Source organism: Hippocampus bargibanti, linkage group LG16 (genome assembly GCF_051943395.1).
Source record: "Hippocampus bargibanti isolate YZ-2025 linkage group LG16, ASM5194339v1, whole genome shotgun sequence".
Lineage (NCBI taxonomy): Eukaryota > Metazoa > Chordata > Actinopteri > Syngnathiformes > Syngnathidae > Hippocampus > Hippocampus bargibanti.
In genome coordinates this window covers 13817844-13835212 of record NC_142749.1, presented here as the reverse complement: position 1 = coordinate 13835212, position 17369 = coordinate 13817844, and the positions used below count along the sequence as shown (strand labels likewise).

General features: G+C 40.5%; 1 protein-coding gene across 2 annotated transcripts in view; it reads right to left on the bottom strand.

Annotated features, from left to right (window-relative positions):
• Positions 1–3413: 3413 nt before the first annotated feature.
• Positions 3414–17369, bottom strand: part of LOC148886568 (disks large homolog 4-like) — a 46717-nt gene continuing 32761 nt past the window's right edge. For both annotated transcript variants that reach the window (XM_089017160.1, XM_089017159.1), the window contains exons 4-22: positions 16719–16772; positions 15664–15714; positions 15366–15490; positions 14691–14860; positions 14463–14599; positions 13410–13554; positions 12911–13046; positions 12679–12835; positions 12493–12595; positions 12298–12412; positions 11057–11233; positions 10898–10940; positions 10131–10161; positions 9875–9922; positions 9680–9781; positions 9343–9515; positions 8329–8441; positions 8150–8241; positions 3414–6531 (exon numbers count right to left, since the gene is read on the bottom strand). In XM_089017160.1, coding sequence (XP_088873286.1) covers positions 6425–6531; positions 8150–8241; positions 8329–8441; positions 9343–9515; positions 9680–9781; positions 9875–9922; positions 10131–10161; positions 10898–10940; positions 11057–11233; positions 12298–12412; positions 12493–12595; positions 12679–12835; positions 12911–13046; positions 13410–13554; positions 14463–14599; positions 14691–14860; positions 15366–15490; positions 15664–15714; positions 16719–16772 — 2079 coding nt within the window. In that variant the 3' untranslated portion in view covers positions 3414–6424. The remainder of the gene's footprint in view (positions 6532–8149; positions 8242–8328; positions 8442–9342; positions 9516–9679; positions 9782–9874; positions 9923–10130; positions 10162–10897; positions 10941–11056; positions 11234–12297; positions 12413–12492; positions 12596–12678; positions 12836–12910; positions 13047–13409; positions 13555–14462; positions 14600–14690; positions 14861–15365; positions 15491–15663; positions 15715–16718; positions 16773–17369) is intronic.

Here is a 17369-nt window from a genome sequence, read left to right as displayed (position 1 = left end):
ATGGAGGTAACGAATGACGTCGATTGCCGCCATGTTCCGCAAACTGATGACTAACAGCTGAATTTTTTTTTTTACATATTTGAAAGATAACCGTGCAATCAACCTGGCTTGAAAACATCCCGCGTCAAATCTCAAAACCTTCAGGCAACATGTCAATCATTAACTCATTCACTGCCATTCCGAAATTTATTTGCGAAGTGAAAATATAACGTGGAGCGCCTTTCATGCTTTTTTTTTTTCGGGTTTTGTGCCGATACAGTGCTGGTCAGACATCTGGCAATGTTTTTGTTCCCTTCCACGAGGGGGCAGTATTTGCCTTTTGTCCATGTTAGCAGCTTTGGCTGTAACAAAGCGCTATATATGTGTGATTATATTGTATTTTGTACAGCCGCCCCCATTTCAAGCTCAGATAACTCCAAACCCTTATAATTTAGGAATTAACTCTTTTCTTCTGATGAAAGAAGATAGTCTAAGGGTTCTTACGCTGAATTGAATGTTTCTGTCATCCTAAATCTCAATATTATGCGTGTCATGCAAATTGAGTGAAAATGACAAAAACCCTGGCACTAGAGAAGACACATTTTTGCACGTCATCTGGTAGTGAATGAGTTGTGTCCATAATTTGTAAAATCACTTCAAATGACTTCTACTGAGGGTATTTTACAAAGATTTCAGCGCATATAGCTATATTTTACGTTTTAAGACTCGTGCTGAATATTCAGGAAGTCTTGTTTTTGAGTTGGTGACGATTCCTGACGTGACGTCACGTATGGAACGCCCCTGACGGAGAAAGCGACACACAATGCATTTTCGGTACTTTGTTTGATCTGAAAACTTTGTGTTGATGGCGAAATTAGAAGGAAAACACATAAATAACGCGATGGTGAATCGTTGTGTTGCACCAAGACTACTATTTGATAGTAGTTGACGCACATTCCCAGCAGAAAAATCAGCCCATTTCCAATGGAGCTTGGGCACCCACAAGAATGCATCTTCTCCGAATCTGAAGCCATTGTTTTGATTCTTGAGCAAGGCAAGACGTCCTGCTGTGACGTCACCAACAACGGGGCGGGACCTTCTGAAACTCGCCATCTCCGAGGTCATTTTGAAGTAGTTTTGGGACACTTTAACTCATTTTTATTGATGTTTTGCATTTGACTAAAAATATCCGCCTGCGTGTTTTGGGTATTTTAGTGTTTTTCTGATTTCAGTTAGGAAACAAAAATATGGTGTCGGTTATCCTTTAAGCGCCATTTTTGGACTGAATATTTAGCGGCACTCAAGGTGGAACACTGCAAAGGCTCCTTAATGATGAGCGTTGGGCTTTTTGCTTCGGTTATAAGGATACCGTCTTTCATCGTTTGTGGAAGGCCACGTTGCTTCAGTAATTTTAGATAGAAATCATCTGCTTTTAAGTCGCATCGGAAATCCCATTTTCTTTACCCCCGAGATCTTCAGCTCAAGTTTCCACTCCACACCGGGCTGCTTTTATATCAGCTGCTGAAGAGCAAATTAGCTTCATTAGCTTAAAAAAAGTCACTAATTTAATAGGGATGACATGAAAAGAATTTCACCTTGATTCTATTGATTGTGAAGCAAATCTTCACGCTAATTTCTCCCTGCTAGCTTCTTTGCTCACTTAAAGCAGGAACTGAAAATGGTACCCTAATCACCGGCTTTATTTAATGACGCAATTTGAAAGCATTCCTTCAGCTTCTTCTGTAAGATTTATTTAGCCTGCTGGCAGCCATAACAGGATCCTTGCAGAAAATTAGTGGCGCATTTCTGACTGGGAACATCTTGAAAATTTCCAAATTAAAGAGATACCACATGAGGTTATGACCACACGAGCGCGGGTATCTTGAAAGTTATATTAAAAACATTCACAGCCTTTTGTTCATATGGGAACTGCGATCGGTCAAATTAAAAAAAAGGAATTTTTGAAAACGGTGGTTAGGTTTTACTTTCGGAACATTTTTATGGTGAAATAAATTTTTTATGCCTTTTTTTAATGACGCTTCCGTATCGTTTTATCACATTGGGATAAATATGAGTGGGCCGACTGATGAGAAAATAAAACAGAAACAAAAATAATGTGCCGCTGTTCAAAATGGTTAAATGACTTCTGTAAACACTCATCTCGACTCAAAGAATGTGTTTAGCGCAACCCAAAAACATTTAATCTGCTAGCTTAACGCTATCACAGAAAGGGAAATGGCGTAGATGCGGCTTCAAGCATAGATTCTTTATCCTCTGCTGGAACATTACTGCGGGTAATGAGTGTGCTAACAGTATTTGTGTAAGTATTTTTCCTATTGTGTCTGCCCGGCATAACAGGGCTAAGGTGCGCACCCCTGAATGAGCTGCCGCTTCATAATCACGACATATTCACACAAAGTGTTTGATTATGTCGATAATTATGTCATTATAGAGGTAGGGAAAAAAATCTTATAATCATTCTTTCTGGGCTTGTTTGAAGAAAGAGGCACGCCAGATGAACAACAAGGATAATACATGTATATTCTCCTTAGGCTAACAAGTCTTGGCATGAAATGGCACCTTTCGTGTTTTGCATTCATTTGCATGCCAATACGCACAGACTATTGTTTGCTGTGTTCACAGAAAGGTCCTCCCTACGATGTTTGCTTTTGTCGGGAGGAAATGGTTGCCAAGATGAGGAGGTTGGGAGGAAGGAGCTGGCTCATGAGTTTATAAACGGAAAAAGAGCGCCCTCTGCTGGTATCAACACAGACTACGTAGCGCCAGGCGTACTCAATATGTCGATCGTCATCGACCACTTTAGCTCCAAGGTACCATGATGCTGATTGTCATGAACTTAAGATCTGTAAATAAAGTTTAGCTGTTTTGAAGAAAAAATAAATAAACGTCAGACTATCAGCCATCCCTTCACTTGATTGATATACCGGAAAACCAATCAGATGGCAGTTTATTAATACGTACACCATGCTTGCTCAAACAATGCTGATCGTTTCAAAGTTATTAAGCTAGCCGTTGGCTACGTCGTAATTTTAGCTCGTTTGTTTCCTCTTAAATGTAAGATAGGGTATAAAAATTAGTGGCGGAGCTGGACCAAGTAAGAAGAAAAACAGTATCGCTGTCATACGGAATGGAAGTCGGATTTTTTTTTCACAGTGGCATTTTCGAAGTGCGTTTGTCTCGTCTGTGAACTCAGGTAATGACAAAAAAAACAACAGAATTATGTTGTGTTGTGCCACATATGCGATTATACATCAACAAAAAAAGCAAGAATCCTCAATATATTTCTCAATCAATATTTTCGATCATTTTGACTTCAAAAGTAGGTCCCATGCTAAAAAAGTGTGATTATGCTGACGTAACACATTTATTTATGGTCAAACGTCAATCCAAATAAACAAGCCCTACGGAGTCCATTCTCAAAAGCATTTTAAATCCATTGTTTTTATTATTTCATAGCTAATTTACAACAAGCGCGTCACTGAACTGGAACATTTTAATTTGCTTGATAATTGTCATTTGTTAAATATAATTTTCTGCATCTGTCGACTTTGTTGTCATCAGTCTTTTCTGTAAAAATGAAGATGATTTCTCTTGATGAAGAATATCACACTATGATATGGATGGTTGAGAGAGATATTCAAAAATACACGGAACCTCCAAATTAATAAACTGAAAACATTCAATTTGTGTTGCTGAATGCCAGAGTTCAATAGTTTGCATCATTTGCATCAACTCTGCAGTGTCCACAGCTAACTCTAAAGCCAGACAGCGTCTTATATACAGCAAGACCACAAAAAAAAACTCTCTCACATGTGGAAAAATATACAGACAATAAAAAATATACAGACAATTCCAAATAAATAAAGAAAATTTGATATTTGTCATCAGTGACCTTCAGCTCTTCTGTCGTCAGTGAGCAAATAAATAAATAAAATAAAATAAATCAACAATAAATATGACTTAGCAATCAAAACTTTACCTGCACTTTTAAGAATTCAATTAAATGAAAACAAACTCAACACAATCACATGCTTCATAAAACCTTGAACAAAAATAATTGTGATATTTTTTTTGGCCTTTTTTTAAACCTGTGGAATTAAATGCTGTCAGTGCAATTAATAATTTAAATATCTGGACATATACTGTATAACCATCTTTGCATAACATCATCGTCATATTGCACTACACCCTTGTGCACGTTTTATAGTCTCTCTTTTGCACACCACCCATTATACACCATGGGTGTTATAAAGCAGAGATTTTCTCATATAGTATCTATATTTCATATTTTATGTACTCTTGCACTTGCCCACGCTCGCTTTGTATAGACTTTCCATTGGTCACACATATCCGTCAGTTTTTTTGTGTAGCTTTTCCGCTGAGTGATTAAATCCCATAAAACCAAACTCCAAATTCAAACAAAAGAACCAATGGAACGTGTTTGGAGATTTTTTTTTCTCATTTGTACAGCCTATAGTCCTGATAGAAATCCTCATAAAAAAGATATATGTGTATATATTTATATCTGTGTGTGTATATATACTGTATATATACAGTATATATAGACCATTTATTTGTGACTTAGCTTTAGTATGTATGGCCACAAGAGGGGATAAAGCAGAGTAGAATCGGAAGCGAGAGAGTAAAAGACGACCTGTGCCTCCTACACACGCATTTTATGACGTCATGGCTTTTGAGGACAGCCACCAGGAAACTGCGTGGTTGTCTGTGGCTGAAGGCTTCGGTTCGGAAGAGTTCAAGTTCTGCTATTAATTTTATTTGGGGCCCAGAGAGTGATAACATTCATCCAGGTTTGTGACTCTGAGGTCACAATTTGTGTGAGGACGTGCGTGTGTGTGTGTGTGTGTGCGAGGAAGAGGTGAAGAACAACGTGTGTGTTGATACTTAATGCTCTGCTAAGTGATCGTGTCTCTCCTCTTTTATCATGAGACATGCTTCAAAAATCTCACTCACACTCTTCTGAACTTGACTTTTGAAGGATCCCCACACCACCCACCACAGATTTCTTCCATTGTCTTTCAGATTCATGCACAATGCATATTTTTTTCTCTCAAAATAATCATGTTCTGAGCCTTTAAATAATAGTGCCTTATGATAGTCTTAGTCATCAGGGTTATACTTGTTCAAGTTCACTTCAGAACCAAGATAAAATAAAAGCGAACAAATACTAGCCAAATATTAACGCATAGAAGACCAAGGAGGTTTGGGGGGGGGGGGGTCTTAACAGCACCCCATGACTCATTTTCTGATCCGACACAACGCAGAGTCAATGGATGGTATACAAGTAAAAAAAGGGGGGTTACCTCAGTCTTTTAAGGAAAATGTTTCGTCAGCTCTCATCTGTACTTATTTGTTGGACCTTTCGCTCCTCATCCGAAGAGCTTCGTCAGCAATCTTAATGTGTGCTGGTAAACCTGGCCCTATATATATCCCTAAGGGACAGAGATAGCCGTGCCAGACCTCTGCTCTGATAGGTCCCTGCTCAAAAGTTGGGGGAGCAGTGGACCACTCCCTGAAGCAAATCGGATTACTTCTATTTTTTTCTTTCCCTGGCTCTGATTTCACCTCATTAGCCAATCTGATTACCTCTCCACTCTGATTACCACTATAGTTCTATCCCTGGCTCTGGGTTAAACTCATTAGCATGACTAAGTCTACGTGGTATAGGCCTAAGATTTAGGTTGACCAGCACAACTTTTGTTCGCTGATGAAGCTTTTTGGATGAGGAGCGAAACGTCTAACACCTTCAAAGAAGTACAGATGACTGCTGAAGAAACTTAGATAGGCAACTCCTGTATGACTGAGAGCATACACAGACAGTCATTTAGGGCACCTTCATGTCAATTGTAGGCTTCAAGCTCCCTTTTGGGGTCCACCCTTGTCACCCTGAACTACCTTTTTTTAAATATATCTTCTCAATTCGGATCACTTGTTCACCTCCAGACTTTTTTTTTTTTGCGACCAACGAGATAAGCTTCAGTTCACACATAACACCAATACACATCCGGAATATGCCGTAACTCAGCCCTCTGTTCCGGATGTGAGGACCTTTTCGTTCCGCTAAGATGCCGAGGAACAAAGAGTTGAGGTGTGTTCCTCGTCATGGCCACGCACCAACTCGACATTTTATGTCCTCCCGATTTGGACCTGAAATGGATTTTTAGTGCCAGGTGTGAACGTGTCCTTAGCCTCATGGAAGTGGAATACTAATTAAGTCTATTTCAGTCAGTTTCAGAGTGTGTCCGTCTCATTTCTCCCCCCCCCCCCCTTATGTCATCACTTCCTGTTTTTGTTATCTGTCTTCTTCAGTGAAGCTTCTCTGGAGGACGGCCCAGGAGGCGCGTCCGGCTCGGCGGTGAAGGGTGGCGTGAGTCTGTCGATGGTATGCGGAGAGGGGAAGGCATCACAGCCTCTCCCGGGTGGGGATCCAAATATAAGGCCCTGATTGCTCCTCGATCACTGTCTTTACTTTGTGATAGACCTCTTCAAAACTATCTCCTTCGACGACAGCTGCGGGAAAGAGAAGAGATACCAAAAGAGGTTCAAGAACCGAAAACCAAGTGCAGATGCGATTGGATTCTGGTAGGTGTGAGGCCTCGGTTATATTCCTCCTATTGATGGTCCAGAGAATGGCTCCAAAATGTCAAAAGATGCTGTGGTCCCTCGAAAATGTAAATTCATTGTTGTATATCTTAATATTAGTTGGCAGTGTTAAAAAAAACTAAACAAAAAAGGACAAAAAGCAACAAAAAAACAAATGACAACCATCTGGAGTGATCAAACTACTTGTGTGCAATCAAGGGAAAATATGTCCTCCGATTGGTATGGAAAGTCTCTCTTGCATTAAATGAAGCCATTTGATGACGAAAAGCGCAGCGAGCTGCGAATGCAGATGCTTCAGCTGACGTTCACCATCTGGTGTTGCCATCACCCAAATTCACCGGTTAGCATGAAAGTCATGCACAGGCCATATGACTTTTTCCCTCCCTTTCTATCTCTCTATCAAGCTATGTAGCTATCTGGCTAGCTAGCTAGCCTAGCTCTCCTTTTCTGTCTTTCTCTCTCTACTTCGCTCTTTATCCATCCCTCTATCCATCTCTCTATCTCTTTATCTCTATCTCTCTTTCTATCTCCCCTTTCTCCCCCCTCTCTATCGATCTCTCTATCTTTCTATCTCTCCTTTCTCTCTCGCTATCTCTCTTCATCTCTCTGTCTCTGTCTCTCTCTCTCTCTCTCTCTCTCTCTCTCTCTCGCTGTCTTTTTCTATCTTTCTCACTCTCTCTCCCTCTATTTCTATTTCTATCTCTATCTCTCTCTATCTCTATTTCTCTATCTCTCTCTGTCTCTCGCACTCTATCCCTCTCTCTCTCTCACTCTATCCCTCTATATCTCTACCTCTATCTCTCTATTTGTATCTCTATCTCTATCTCTCTATTTTCTATCTCTCTTTCTCTCTCTCTTTCTCATTCTTTCTCTCTCTCTATCTCGCTGATCTCTCTATATCTATACCTTTGTTTCTCTCTCTCTCTCTCTCTCCCTCTCTCTCTCGCTCTCCCTCTCTCTCCCTTTCTCCCTCTTTCTCTTTATCTCTATATCTCAGTTTCTCTCGATCTCTCGATCTTTTAATCTATCCCTCCCTGTATCGCTCTCTCTATCTCTATCTCTATTTCTCTCTCTCTCTCTCTCTCTCTCTCTCTCTCTCTCTCTCTCTCTCTCTCTCTCTCTCTCTCTCTCTCTCTCTCTCTCTCTCTCTCCTCTCTCTCTCTCTCTCTCTCTCTCTCTCTCTCTCTATCTCTCTTCTCTCTCTCTCTCTCTCTATCTCTCTCTCTCTCTCTCTCTCTCTCTCTCTCTCTCTCTCTCTCTCTCTCTCTCTCTCTCTCTCTCTCTCTCTCTCTCTCTCATCGTGGACTTGGTTGTTATTATAAAGGCAACCCAAAGTACTCGGAGTGAGTGTGAAAAATGCAAAGTTACCACTCCATGCTATACGTGTATCCTGAAATAATTAGCCGGCAAAACCTTTAGCGCTGTTCTCGTCAGCTGTGATTCAAGCGTGCAACCACCTGTTCCTGTTGGCAGCCATTCTTAAGTTGTGTATTTTAGTCTTCCGTCCGCGATATTCTGTTCTTACCAGAAAAACACTCGAGGAAATCTTGTTCTAGTTTGAGGGCTCGGTCCATTCCTTTCCTGGCTTGTTCCTCCGTCAGGCGAGTGTTAATCTCTCTATCAATCAAAAACAATCTGTTGCAGTATTTCATCTCAATACGTATGTCGTCAAATTCTTTTCGAACCAAGTTAAAGTGTACGTACAGAACATTCTCCAGTGACTTAGGCCGGACAAAAATGGCAATAGGATGAAGCTGAGCAGCTTGTAGTCGTCGGACAGCGTTTGCCGACACGTCCAGAATGCAGTGTTTCCCTTGCTGCGTACACAAATGAGCCGCTTTGTCACTTCAAACATTTATTTTTAAAAGAAAATCAACCATTGCTCAAGAGCAGGGGATTCAAACTCCTTTTTTTTCTTACTGTTCTCCTTCTAAACCCGGAAGCATTTATATAATATAAGAATTTGTAACTTTTGGTTTGCCATTTTAACAAGTTAGATTTTCTTTCACGGTCCACATGGAATGATGTGGTCGGCCAGATCTGGCCCCCGAGCCTTGAGTTTGACACCCGTGGTTTTGACATATTTCCTGGAAATTTAAATGCTTGTGTTTCACTTTTATCAGGCTACCTCACTGCGATATTTTGTCGGCGTGTATGAAATGACGTTTCAGCATCCTCGTCCATGTCCTTTTTTTTATTAATTAATTACATAATTCATCAAATAGTTTTTTTAAACTATTTCACTGCTAGACGTGCAAAAAAATGTGTCCACTCCATTGCCAGAGTTTTGTCATTTTCACTCACATTGCAGGATCCACAGAATATTGAGATTTAGGACTACATAAAATTTCAATGCAGAGTAAGAAACCTTTCTTTTTTCATCAGAGAAAAAGAGGTAATTCCTAAATTGCAAAGGTCTGGAGTTATTTGAGCTTGAAATGAGGGTATAATGCAATACAAACATATTGGTTTATGTAGCGCTTTAACAACAGCTGGAGCTGGAACAAAGCACTAACATGGAAAAAAGGGAAATGCTGCCCCTTGTGGAAAACAAAAACATTGCCAGAGGCCATGGCCAGCGCTTTATCGGCACCAAAGCATGATAAAACAAAACCCGAACAAATTTGGGAATGGCGCTCCATGTCATATTTTCAATTCCGGAATAAATTTGTGAATGGCAGTGAATGAGTTAATTAATTAATTTTGTTTTTCACGCACCTGCTCCGCCACCTCGCGCACACTCTGGACGCTGGTTCCGTACAGATGACTGTTATACTGGCCCGCTTCAATGAAGCGATGGCTCTGAATATCCTTCTCCATCTGTTCCCTCGACGACACAAAGTGGTAGTCCCGCCCATCCACTTCGTACTCCCGTTTGGGACGCGTGGTGTCTGTAAAGAAAAAAAAAAAACATTTTTAAACCCAGTGGGGTGAGGGGGTCCCAATCGCAAAGGGAGAGCAATTACATCTCTCCTGGTGGAAATGCTCGCCGAGAAAAAAAGTTTCAGAGTGGCATTGCAGCCGTGTGACGTTGATTGACGGCGCCATTACTTACGCGGGACGCACGAGCCAAACTTATCAGGGAACTCGGATAATAGGTCATCGTTTATTCTGTCCTTCACGGGTCCCAGGATGATGATGGGCCTCGCATAGTGAACTAACAAAGTGGGAGATGAGAGACTTTCAGCATAAATCGGAAATGACAATTCCAAAAGGCCACTTTTAACGACACGGCCCTTGACCGCCTTACCTTCCACTTGGGTGACCGTCTCATAACTCTGCGACGTTTTATCTCTCCCTGGTGACAGATGAGCAATCAGAGAGATTTCTGCAGTCAAAGTTTTCTTACAAGAATGAAATTGTACGTAAACAGTGCGTATCCTATAAAACTTGCTTCAGAGTTATTATAATATCTAGGAGTACAGCGTTTTATATCTTCGGCAGTATTTGGCGTCCCAAATCCAGCTCTCGTGTTGCAAATGTCGACTGTAAAGCCTGCGAATTACCTTGCGTTCCCAGAGTGTCCCGGCCGTGATCCTATGAGGACGACAATTGATAGTGAGATACTCAAAAAAGAAATACAAATACATAAATAAAGAAATACATAAATAAATATATACATACATACGTAAACCAAATAAATACATATATATACACAAATACACAAATAAATAAACAATCTACATAAATACAGAAATTAATATATAAATACACAAATAAAGAAAGAAATACAAACAAATGAATGAATAAATAAATACGTAATACATGAATAAACAAACAAATAAATAAATATATAACGATATAAACAACCAAACAAATAAATAAACAAAGAAATGACTACACAAATACACAAATAAACCAAATAAATAAATATATACATGCATTCATACATAGATATACAAAGAAATAAATACATAAATAAATACACATATAAATAAAACAAACCAAATAAATAAATACACAAGGTAACAAACACACAATAAATAAACAAATAAACACAAAAATAAATTAATACATAAATGAATACATAAATACACACATTAATAAATAAATAAACAAAGCAAACCAAATAAATACATAAATAAACCAAACAAATAAATACACAAGGAAACAAAAATGAAGAAACAAATAAACACACAAAAATAAGCAAATAACTAAATACATAAACAAATTAATAATAATAATAATAATAATGATGATGATAATAATAATAATGACAATGACAATAATAATAATACGGGCTTGTCTGGAATAATGATATTTTGTAACCTACCCTCTCTTTGGTGTTGACACGTGACCATTCTTTTCTTTCCACCCTGGGCATGGAAGTATACGAGAAACAAATGAAAAGCAGGAAATGGGGAGTGGAGGGGCGGGGGTCTGTACTCATGATGAAATGAGCACATTTTGATAGACGCCGCACGGATCTGACCTGTGTTTGCTGGGAATAAAGCCGACCTCCTCTGCCTCGTTCTGGGGGCTGACTTTGCGCGCCTGCCACCATTCCTCGTCCCCGCAGTCCAACACATGGAGAACGTCCCCAAACCTGAAGCCAAGCGCCTGGCTGAGGAAGCCGCAGTCGGCCGTCTTGTCGTAGTCAAACAGAGCCCTTGGGGAATACAGTCGCCGCATCCATTACACATCTCCACATTGCCCATGGCCATTGCATTAACGGACACTCTTAAACCCTTCACGAGTCACTTCCAATTCATTTTCTGTTCTACTGATCCTCATAAGGGGTCCAGATGTGTTGCGTTCGTCTGCAACGCATCTTTGCGGAATGTGGGAGGCAACCGGAACACCCGGAGAAAACCCACGCAAGCATGCAAACTCTTTACGGGAAGGCTGGATCACTGTGCCGCACCGACGAGTCACTTAGAAGTCAAAATTGAAAATTTTCATTGAAGCAACCCCTCCTCCTTATTTATTTGTTTTAAAAATCATGCCCCAACCGCTGTTTTTTTCCGGCACATTGTAGCCTTTAACTCATTCACGGCCAGACGACGTGCAAAAATATGTCCAATTCAGTGCCAGGGTTTTTGTCATTGTCACTCAAATTCCAGGACCCACAGAATATTGAGTTTTAGGACCTCATAAACATTCAATACAGTGTTAGAAACCTTAGAAGAGCCATATAATTCCTAAATTATATGGCTCTGGAGTGATATGAGTTTGCAATGTGGGTCGCTGTCCAAAATACAATGCAATACATGCATATTGGTTTATATAGTGCTTGAACAACATTTGAAGCTGGAACAAAGCGCTAATGCGGTAAAAAGAAAATGCTTCCCCCTTGTGGAAAAGAAATAAACATTGCCAGAGGCCATGGCCAGCACTTTATCAGCACCCAAGCATGAAAAAACAAAACCCGAACAACTTCAGAAATGGAGCTCGACATCATATTTTCAGTTCCCGAATAAAATCGTGAATGGCTGTGAATGAGTTCATTACAATCCCATCCTGTTTTTTTTTTTTCGGATTTACGATAATCTGGAGTCCACCAATTAAAAACGGTTCTTTTCAAAACCAATCAAATGATCAGAATCAGTATATGATTATACTGCTCGCATGATTTTGTAAATCCGTGTCGAAAAATGACACAAATGAATTGTGTCAATTGTTCAATTCAATTCTTCCATTTTTTCTTCTCCACCACCTCACCAAGAACCCTACCTGATATAGAATCCCCTCTTCGGATTGCTTCGTAGCGTGGTCGTCCCAGAGCCCATGCTGCTGTTCATCAACTGCTCCCTCAAGTCGTGAATCTTGGCCTCGAAACGACTGTACTCTGATTGGGGGTTGGAAATCCTATTTGAGATTCTTGCAAAAAAAAAAAAAAACGTTCATACGCTCAAGTTCGGGTTTTACCGTCTGGTCTATACTGAGCGATGATGGTCACCGTTTGGCCGGCGTTCTTCAGAGCCGCCGCTGCCTGCTCATGCGTGGCCATTCGGAGGTCCACACCGTTCACCTGACAAACGTCGACACGGATAGATGTTAGCAGCTAAAAAAAAAAGCCAAAGGGAAGAATAGCCTAGTGCGTCTTGTCTTTACACTGAGGATCTGATCGCCCTTGTGAAGCTCTCCGCTGAGGTCGGCAGGCCCTCCCGCCAGGATAAAAGAGATAAAAATCCCTTCTCCATCTTCTCCCCCGACGATATTGAATCCCAGACCCGTGGAACCTCGGTGAATAAGAACCCGACGAGGTTCTCTGGGAAAAGGAGACGGAAAAACCCAGATGGGAATGCTACCAACCTGTCAATGGGGCTCAAGTGACAGTCCTCACCTGGGGATGTCGTCGTCTCCCATCAGGCCGTGGAGAACAGGCGAAAAGCGACTCGGTGAGGTGGGAGTGAGGGCTTGTGGGTAATCAGAACCAAGGTAGTTGGGGTGGCTCAGTTCAGTATCCATGTGGGAATATGCTAGGAAAAATACATTAGAAAGGTTTGATCGGGCATTGGCGAGTCCAGATTATTATTTGTTTCACCCTGCCAGGTTTGTTTCATCTAGTCATGTTTTAGGCCAGTTTTTGTTTGCTACTTTGGACCTTTCTGTTCTGCTGAGTTTGTTGTTTGAGATTTTGTTCCAGTTGACTATTTTTAATATACGATTTGTCATATATACAATGCTCCTCCCTCCTGCCTGCATTTTTGGGAATTTCACAAGTTTGATTTGCTCTCGCGGGCCAAATAAAATTATGTGATGGGCCAGATTTGGCACCCAGGCCTTGACTTTGACACCGATCTTCCATGCATTCCCGGCATTCATTGTTGAGACACACTTACTGTTGGTGAGATCAGGAGGGTTATAGGAGTTGGTCAGAAACAGGTTGTTGGGCTTGGCCACCCTGAGGTACACCACCTCGGCTGTGTTCTTCAGTGCCCCCACCGCGTCTTCATGCATGACATCTTCCAGACAGACATTATTGACCTGTTCTCAGTTGACCAGAAACAGGAGAACAGAGAACGAGACAAGGCCTCTGAGCACTAAAATAATCAAGGTGACACATTGGCTCAATCGGATCCTCCCAGAAAGCTGAAGGGAATAATACGGAGTTAATTTGTCATTCTTAAAACAACATAAATGACACTTGATACAATCAACAAAGCAAATGCTCGATGTTAGCTGCTATTACGTCGACTTTCCAGCAGATGGCGATAACGTTCTGGCATTACGTCTTAGTCATTTATTGACTTAGTTATGAATATACAGTACTGTATGTGTGTGGGTATGTGGGGCTCAGTTAACTCATTTACTGCCAGATGATGTGCCAAAATGTGTTCACTCAATAATAATAATAATAATAATAATAATAATACATTTCATTTATAAGCACCTTTCAAATCTCTCATCATTTTTCAATCACATTAAAAAATCAGTTGAGCATAAGAAACGTAAGTTAATTCCCAAGTTATATGGGTCTGGATTTATCTGAGCTTAGAATGGGGGCAGCTCTACAAAATACAATACAATACATGCCTATTGATTTATATAGCTGTTTTAACAACAGCTGAAGCTGTAACAAAGTGCTAGCATGGACAAAAAGACAAATGCTGCCCCCTCATGGAAGGGAAAAACATTGCCATGGGTCTGACCAGCTTAACCACTTAATTGGCATCCCCCGCCAAAGAAAACAAAACCCGAACACATTCGGGAATGGCGCTCCACGTCACATTTTTTAAATCCTGAATGAATTTGAGAATGGCAGTGAATGAGTTAAACGGGTCTGTGTTTATGTCATTTAAAGACCCTTGACTGACAGGAGCCCCGGAAAAAAAAGCTATTTCTTTATATCGAGGAATTGTGATTACCAATATCGTTAAAAGAAAGTGACTGACCGCCAAGATCTTATCCCCGATCTGCAGTCGTCCGTCTTTATGTGCTGCTCCACCTTCGATGATTTTGGTGACATAGATGCTGTTATCTCCCGGTATGTGCTGGTTTCCAACACCTCCGGCAATACTGAAACCTAGCCCTAAAAAGAACACATTCCAAATATTCCCGAGGGGAAGTACTTTGCAGCCGTGATGAGAAAAGCCACAAAAACGTTGCCATTTTGGACGTACCTTTTGGCCCTTTGATAAGTTTGAGCTCACTGATTTTTTCCGCTGCGGGTTTCCGACGGAGAACATAAAGGCGGACGATAGCACCTGCTTCCTTCAAAGCCTCCACAGCTTGGCTGTGTGTCACCTCTCTTACATCAACGTCATTCACAAAGAGGATGCAGTCGTTCACACTATCGAAGAGAATGAAAAAAAAAATGTTGAGGGTGGTCCCATCTTTCCAAAAAAAATGTCAAAATGGCAGCTAAAAACTGCCATTTAGGAATGATGAGCGTGATCGAGGATCTATTGTAGTACTTTCACAGTATTTTTCCTAAAAGACTATAAATACTTGTTTTATCACTCTTTCCCATTTGCATGTGCTTGAAATTGATTTCATGGCCATTTCAATGATAGCGGGTTCAATTTTGCGAGGCTCTGATCTGAGTGCTGCGGAAAACGCTACATTTCAGAAAACTCTACTTTTTTCGTCTCTGACTGAAAAAAGTGATTTTGGAACTCCAATCGTGCTAGATCGATGTTACCAGAGTCGGCTTTTATTTACCCATTTGAATTGATTGCAACTTGAGAGATAAACGCTAACCAGGCTAACTAATTTTTCTGTTACGCCATATCTTAGATGCATTTAGGCCGCTGTGAGCCGTGTATATTTTTCTAACCCCCTCCCATTTTGTTTACCTTAGGCGTCCATCCTGAGCCGCTGCTCCTCCGGGTATGATTTTTGTGATGAAGATGCTCGGGTCGTCACCCACGTGGGGATTGTCGGTTCCCCCAGCTATGCTGAAGCCCAGGCCCGAGTTCCCCTACAGCAGCAATTACAAGGAAGAAAAAAATATTCTTGTATTTTCTTTGTGCACTTTGTAACTTATAACTACTGATAAAGACATGACAGTTTTGTTTTTTAACATCTCAACCGAATCATGCAAAAGTCAAAATTTAGCTGGACATGAGGATGATTTATGTTGTTGCCACTTACTCTCTCTAGTGTGATTTCTTCATATTCGATTTCCCCTTCTGTACCATTCACCTGCCGGGAGATAAATGAGTTAATTGACTTTCAAACAGAATAGGATCCATAATCACTTCTAAATGTGTCATATTAACTCATTGACTGCCAGATGATGTGCAAAAATGTGTCCACTCCAGTGCCAAGATTTTTGTCATTTTCACTCTAATTGCAGGACCCACAGAATCTTGAGTTTTACGACATAACCATTCAATTCAGCGTAAGAAATCTTAGACTCTCTTCTTTTAACAGAAAAAAGAGTTAATTCCTAAATTATATTGGTTTGGAGTTATCTGAGCTTGAAATGGGGGCAGCTACACAAAATACAATACAATACATATTGGTTTATATAGCGCTTTAAAAACGGTTAAAGCTGGAACAAAGCGCTAACGTGGAAAAAAGGGAAATGCTACCCCCTCGTGGAAGGGAAAAACATTGCCAGAGGTCTGACTAGCGCTTTATCGGCACCTCAAGAAAAAACAAAACCTGAACAAATTTGGGAATATTTTCCATTCCCGAATAAATTTGGGAATAGCAGTGAATGAGTTAATTAAAATAAACAAATACAGATTTTGGTCATCAAGGACACTGACATGATGGCTGGCCATTTCAATTTGCTATATTTATTCCCCTTAGCCCACCCCCCCTTCATTTTTTTTCTCCTTTTTGGCAGCATTGTTATGATTGTGCCAGTAAAGAACACAATTGATGAATAGCCATGTTGTTCTTTTCCACTAATTTACCTTCTGGCTAAGGGGCATAAAAACTCATCAGGAGTTGGCAATTAAGGGCGTCCTCTGCGGAAAACAAAATTTAAGGAACTGATGTCTGACCTAGAAACACCTTTTTTTCCATTTTCAACCTGTGTTTGAACTGTCGCAAAAAGTAGTTGATGCCTCATTTTGTTGATCCTCAAAAGTATTTTTATGACATCCATTTATCAGCTAAAACAACACATGGCCTGGCTGAATTTCTCTCAATATAATTTTCTCAAGTCGCGTTCGAGATTAGACGTCAGTCCTTACATATGGCGATCCATCCAGCGTGTCCGTGTTCACCACCACAGGAGGACTATTTCCCTGGAGTGAGAGAGAAGGAAAAAAGAGATATACATTATATAATAAAAATCATGCCACAGAGTCAAAGACAAGGTAGCTCTCGTCAGAAAAACCGTGAAACCTTCCGTCGGAGCCATGACAAACGGCCATTTTAGCTCTCGACGGACGGCGTTCCCATCTTTGGCACGGTTGTTACGTTCAAGGATACGAGCTAACGAGTAAGAGCTCGTGTCCGTTGCTATTATGTTTTCATGAGGGTTGGATAAATAATTCATGCTAGCAACTATTACCTCAACTGGAAGTTGTTGCCTTACAGTATCTTGGCATGGCTGTTTTTAAACACTGTCCTAGATGTGTTATCGAACGAGCCAATTTATAAATACAGTAAAGTCTCGTGATATCGATATCGGATATATCGATAGTCCCGGTTATATCGATACTATTTCTATGCACGCACGGAGAAAATTACATGCAAACAGGGTCGGATATATCGATAGTCCCGGTTATATCGATATTTTTTCGGACTCCCTTGAATATCGATATAACGAGACTTTACTGTATGTATAATCTAATATCATTATAATTGTTCAGTAGGCTAAATAGACTGAATATATAGAC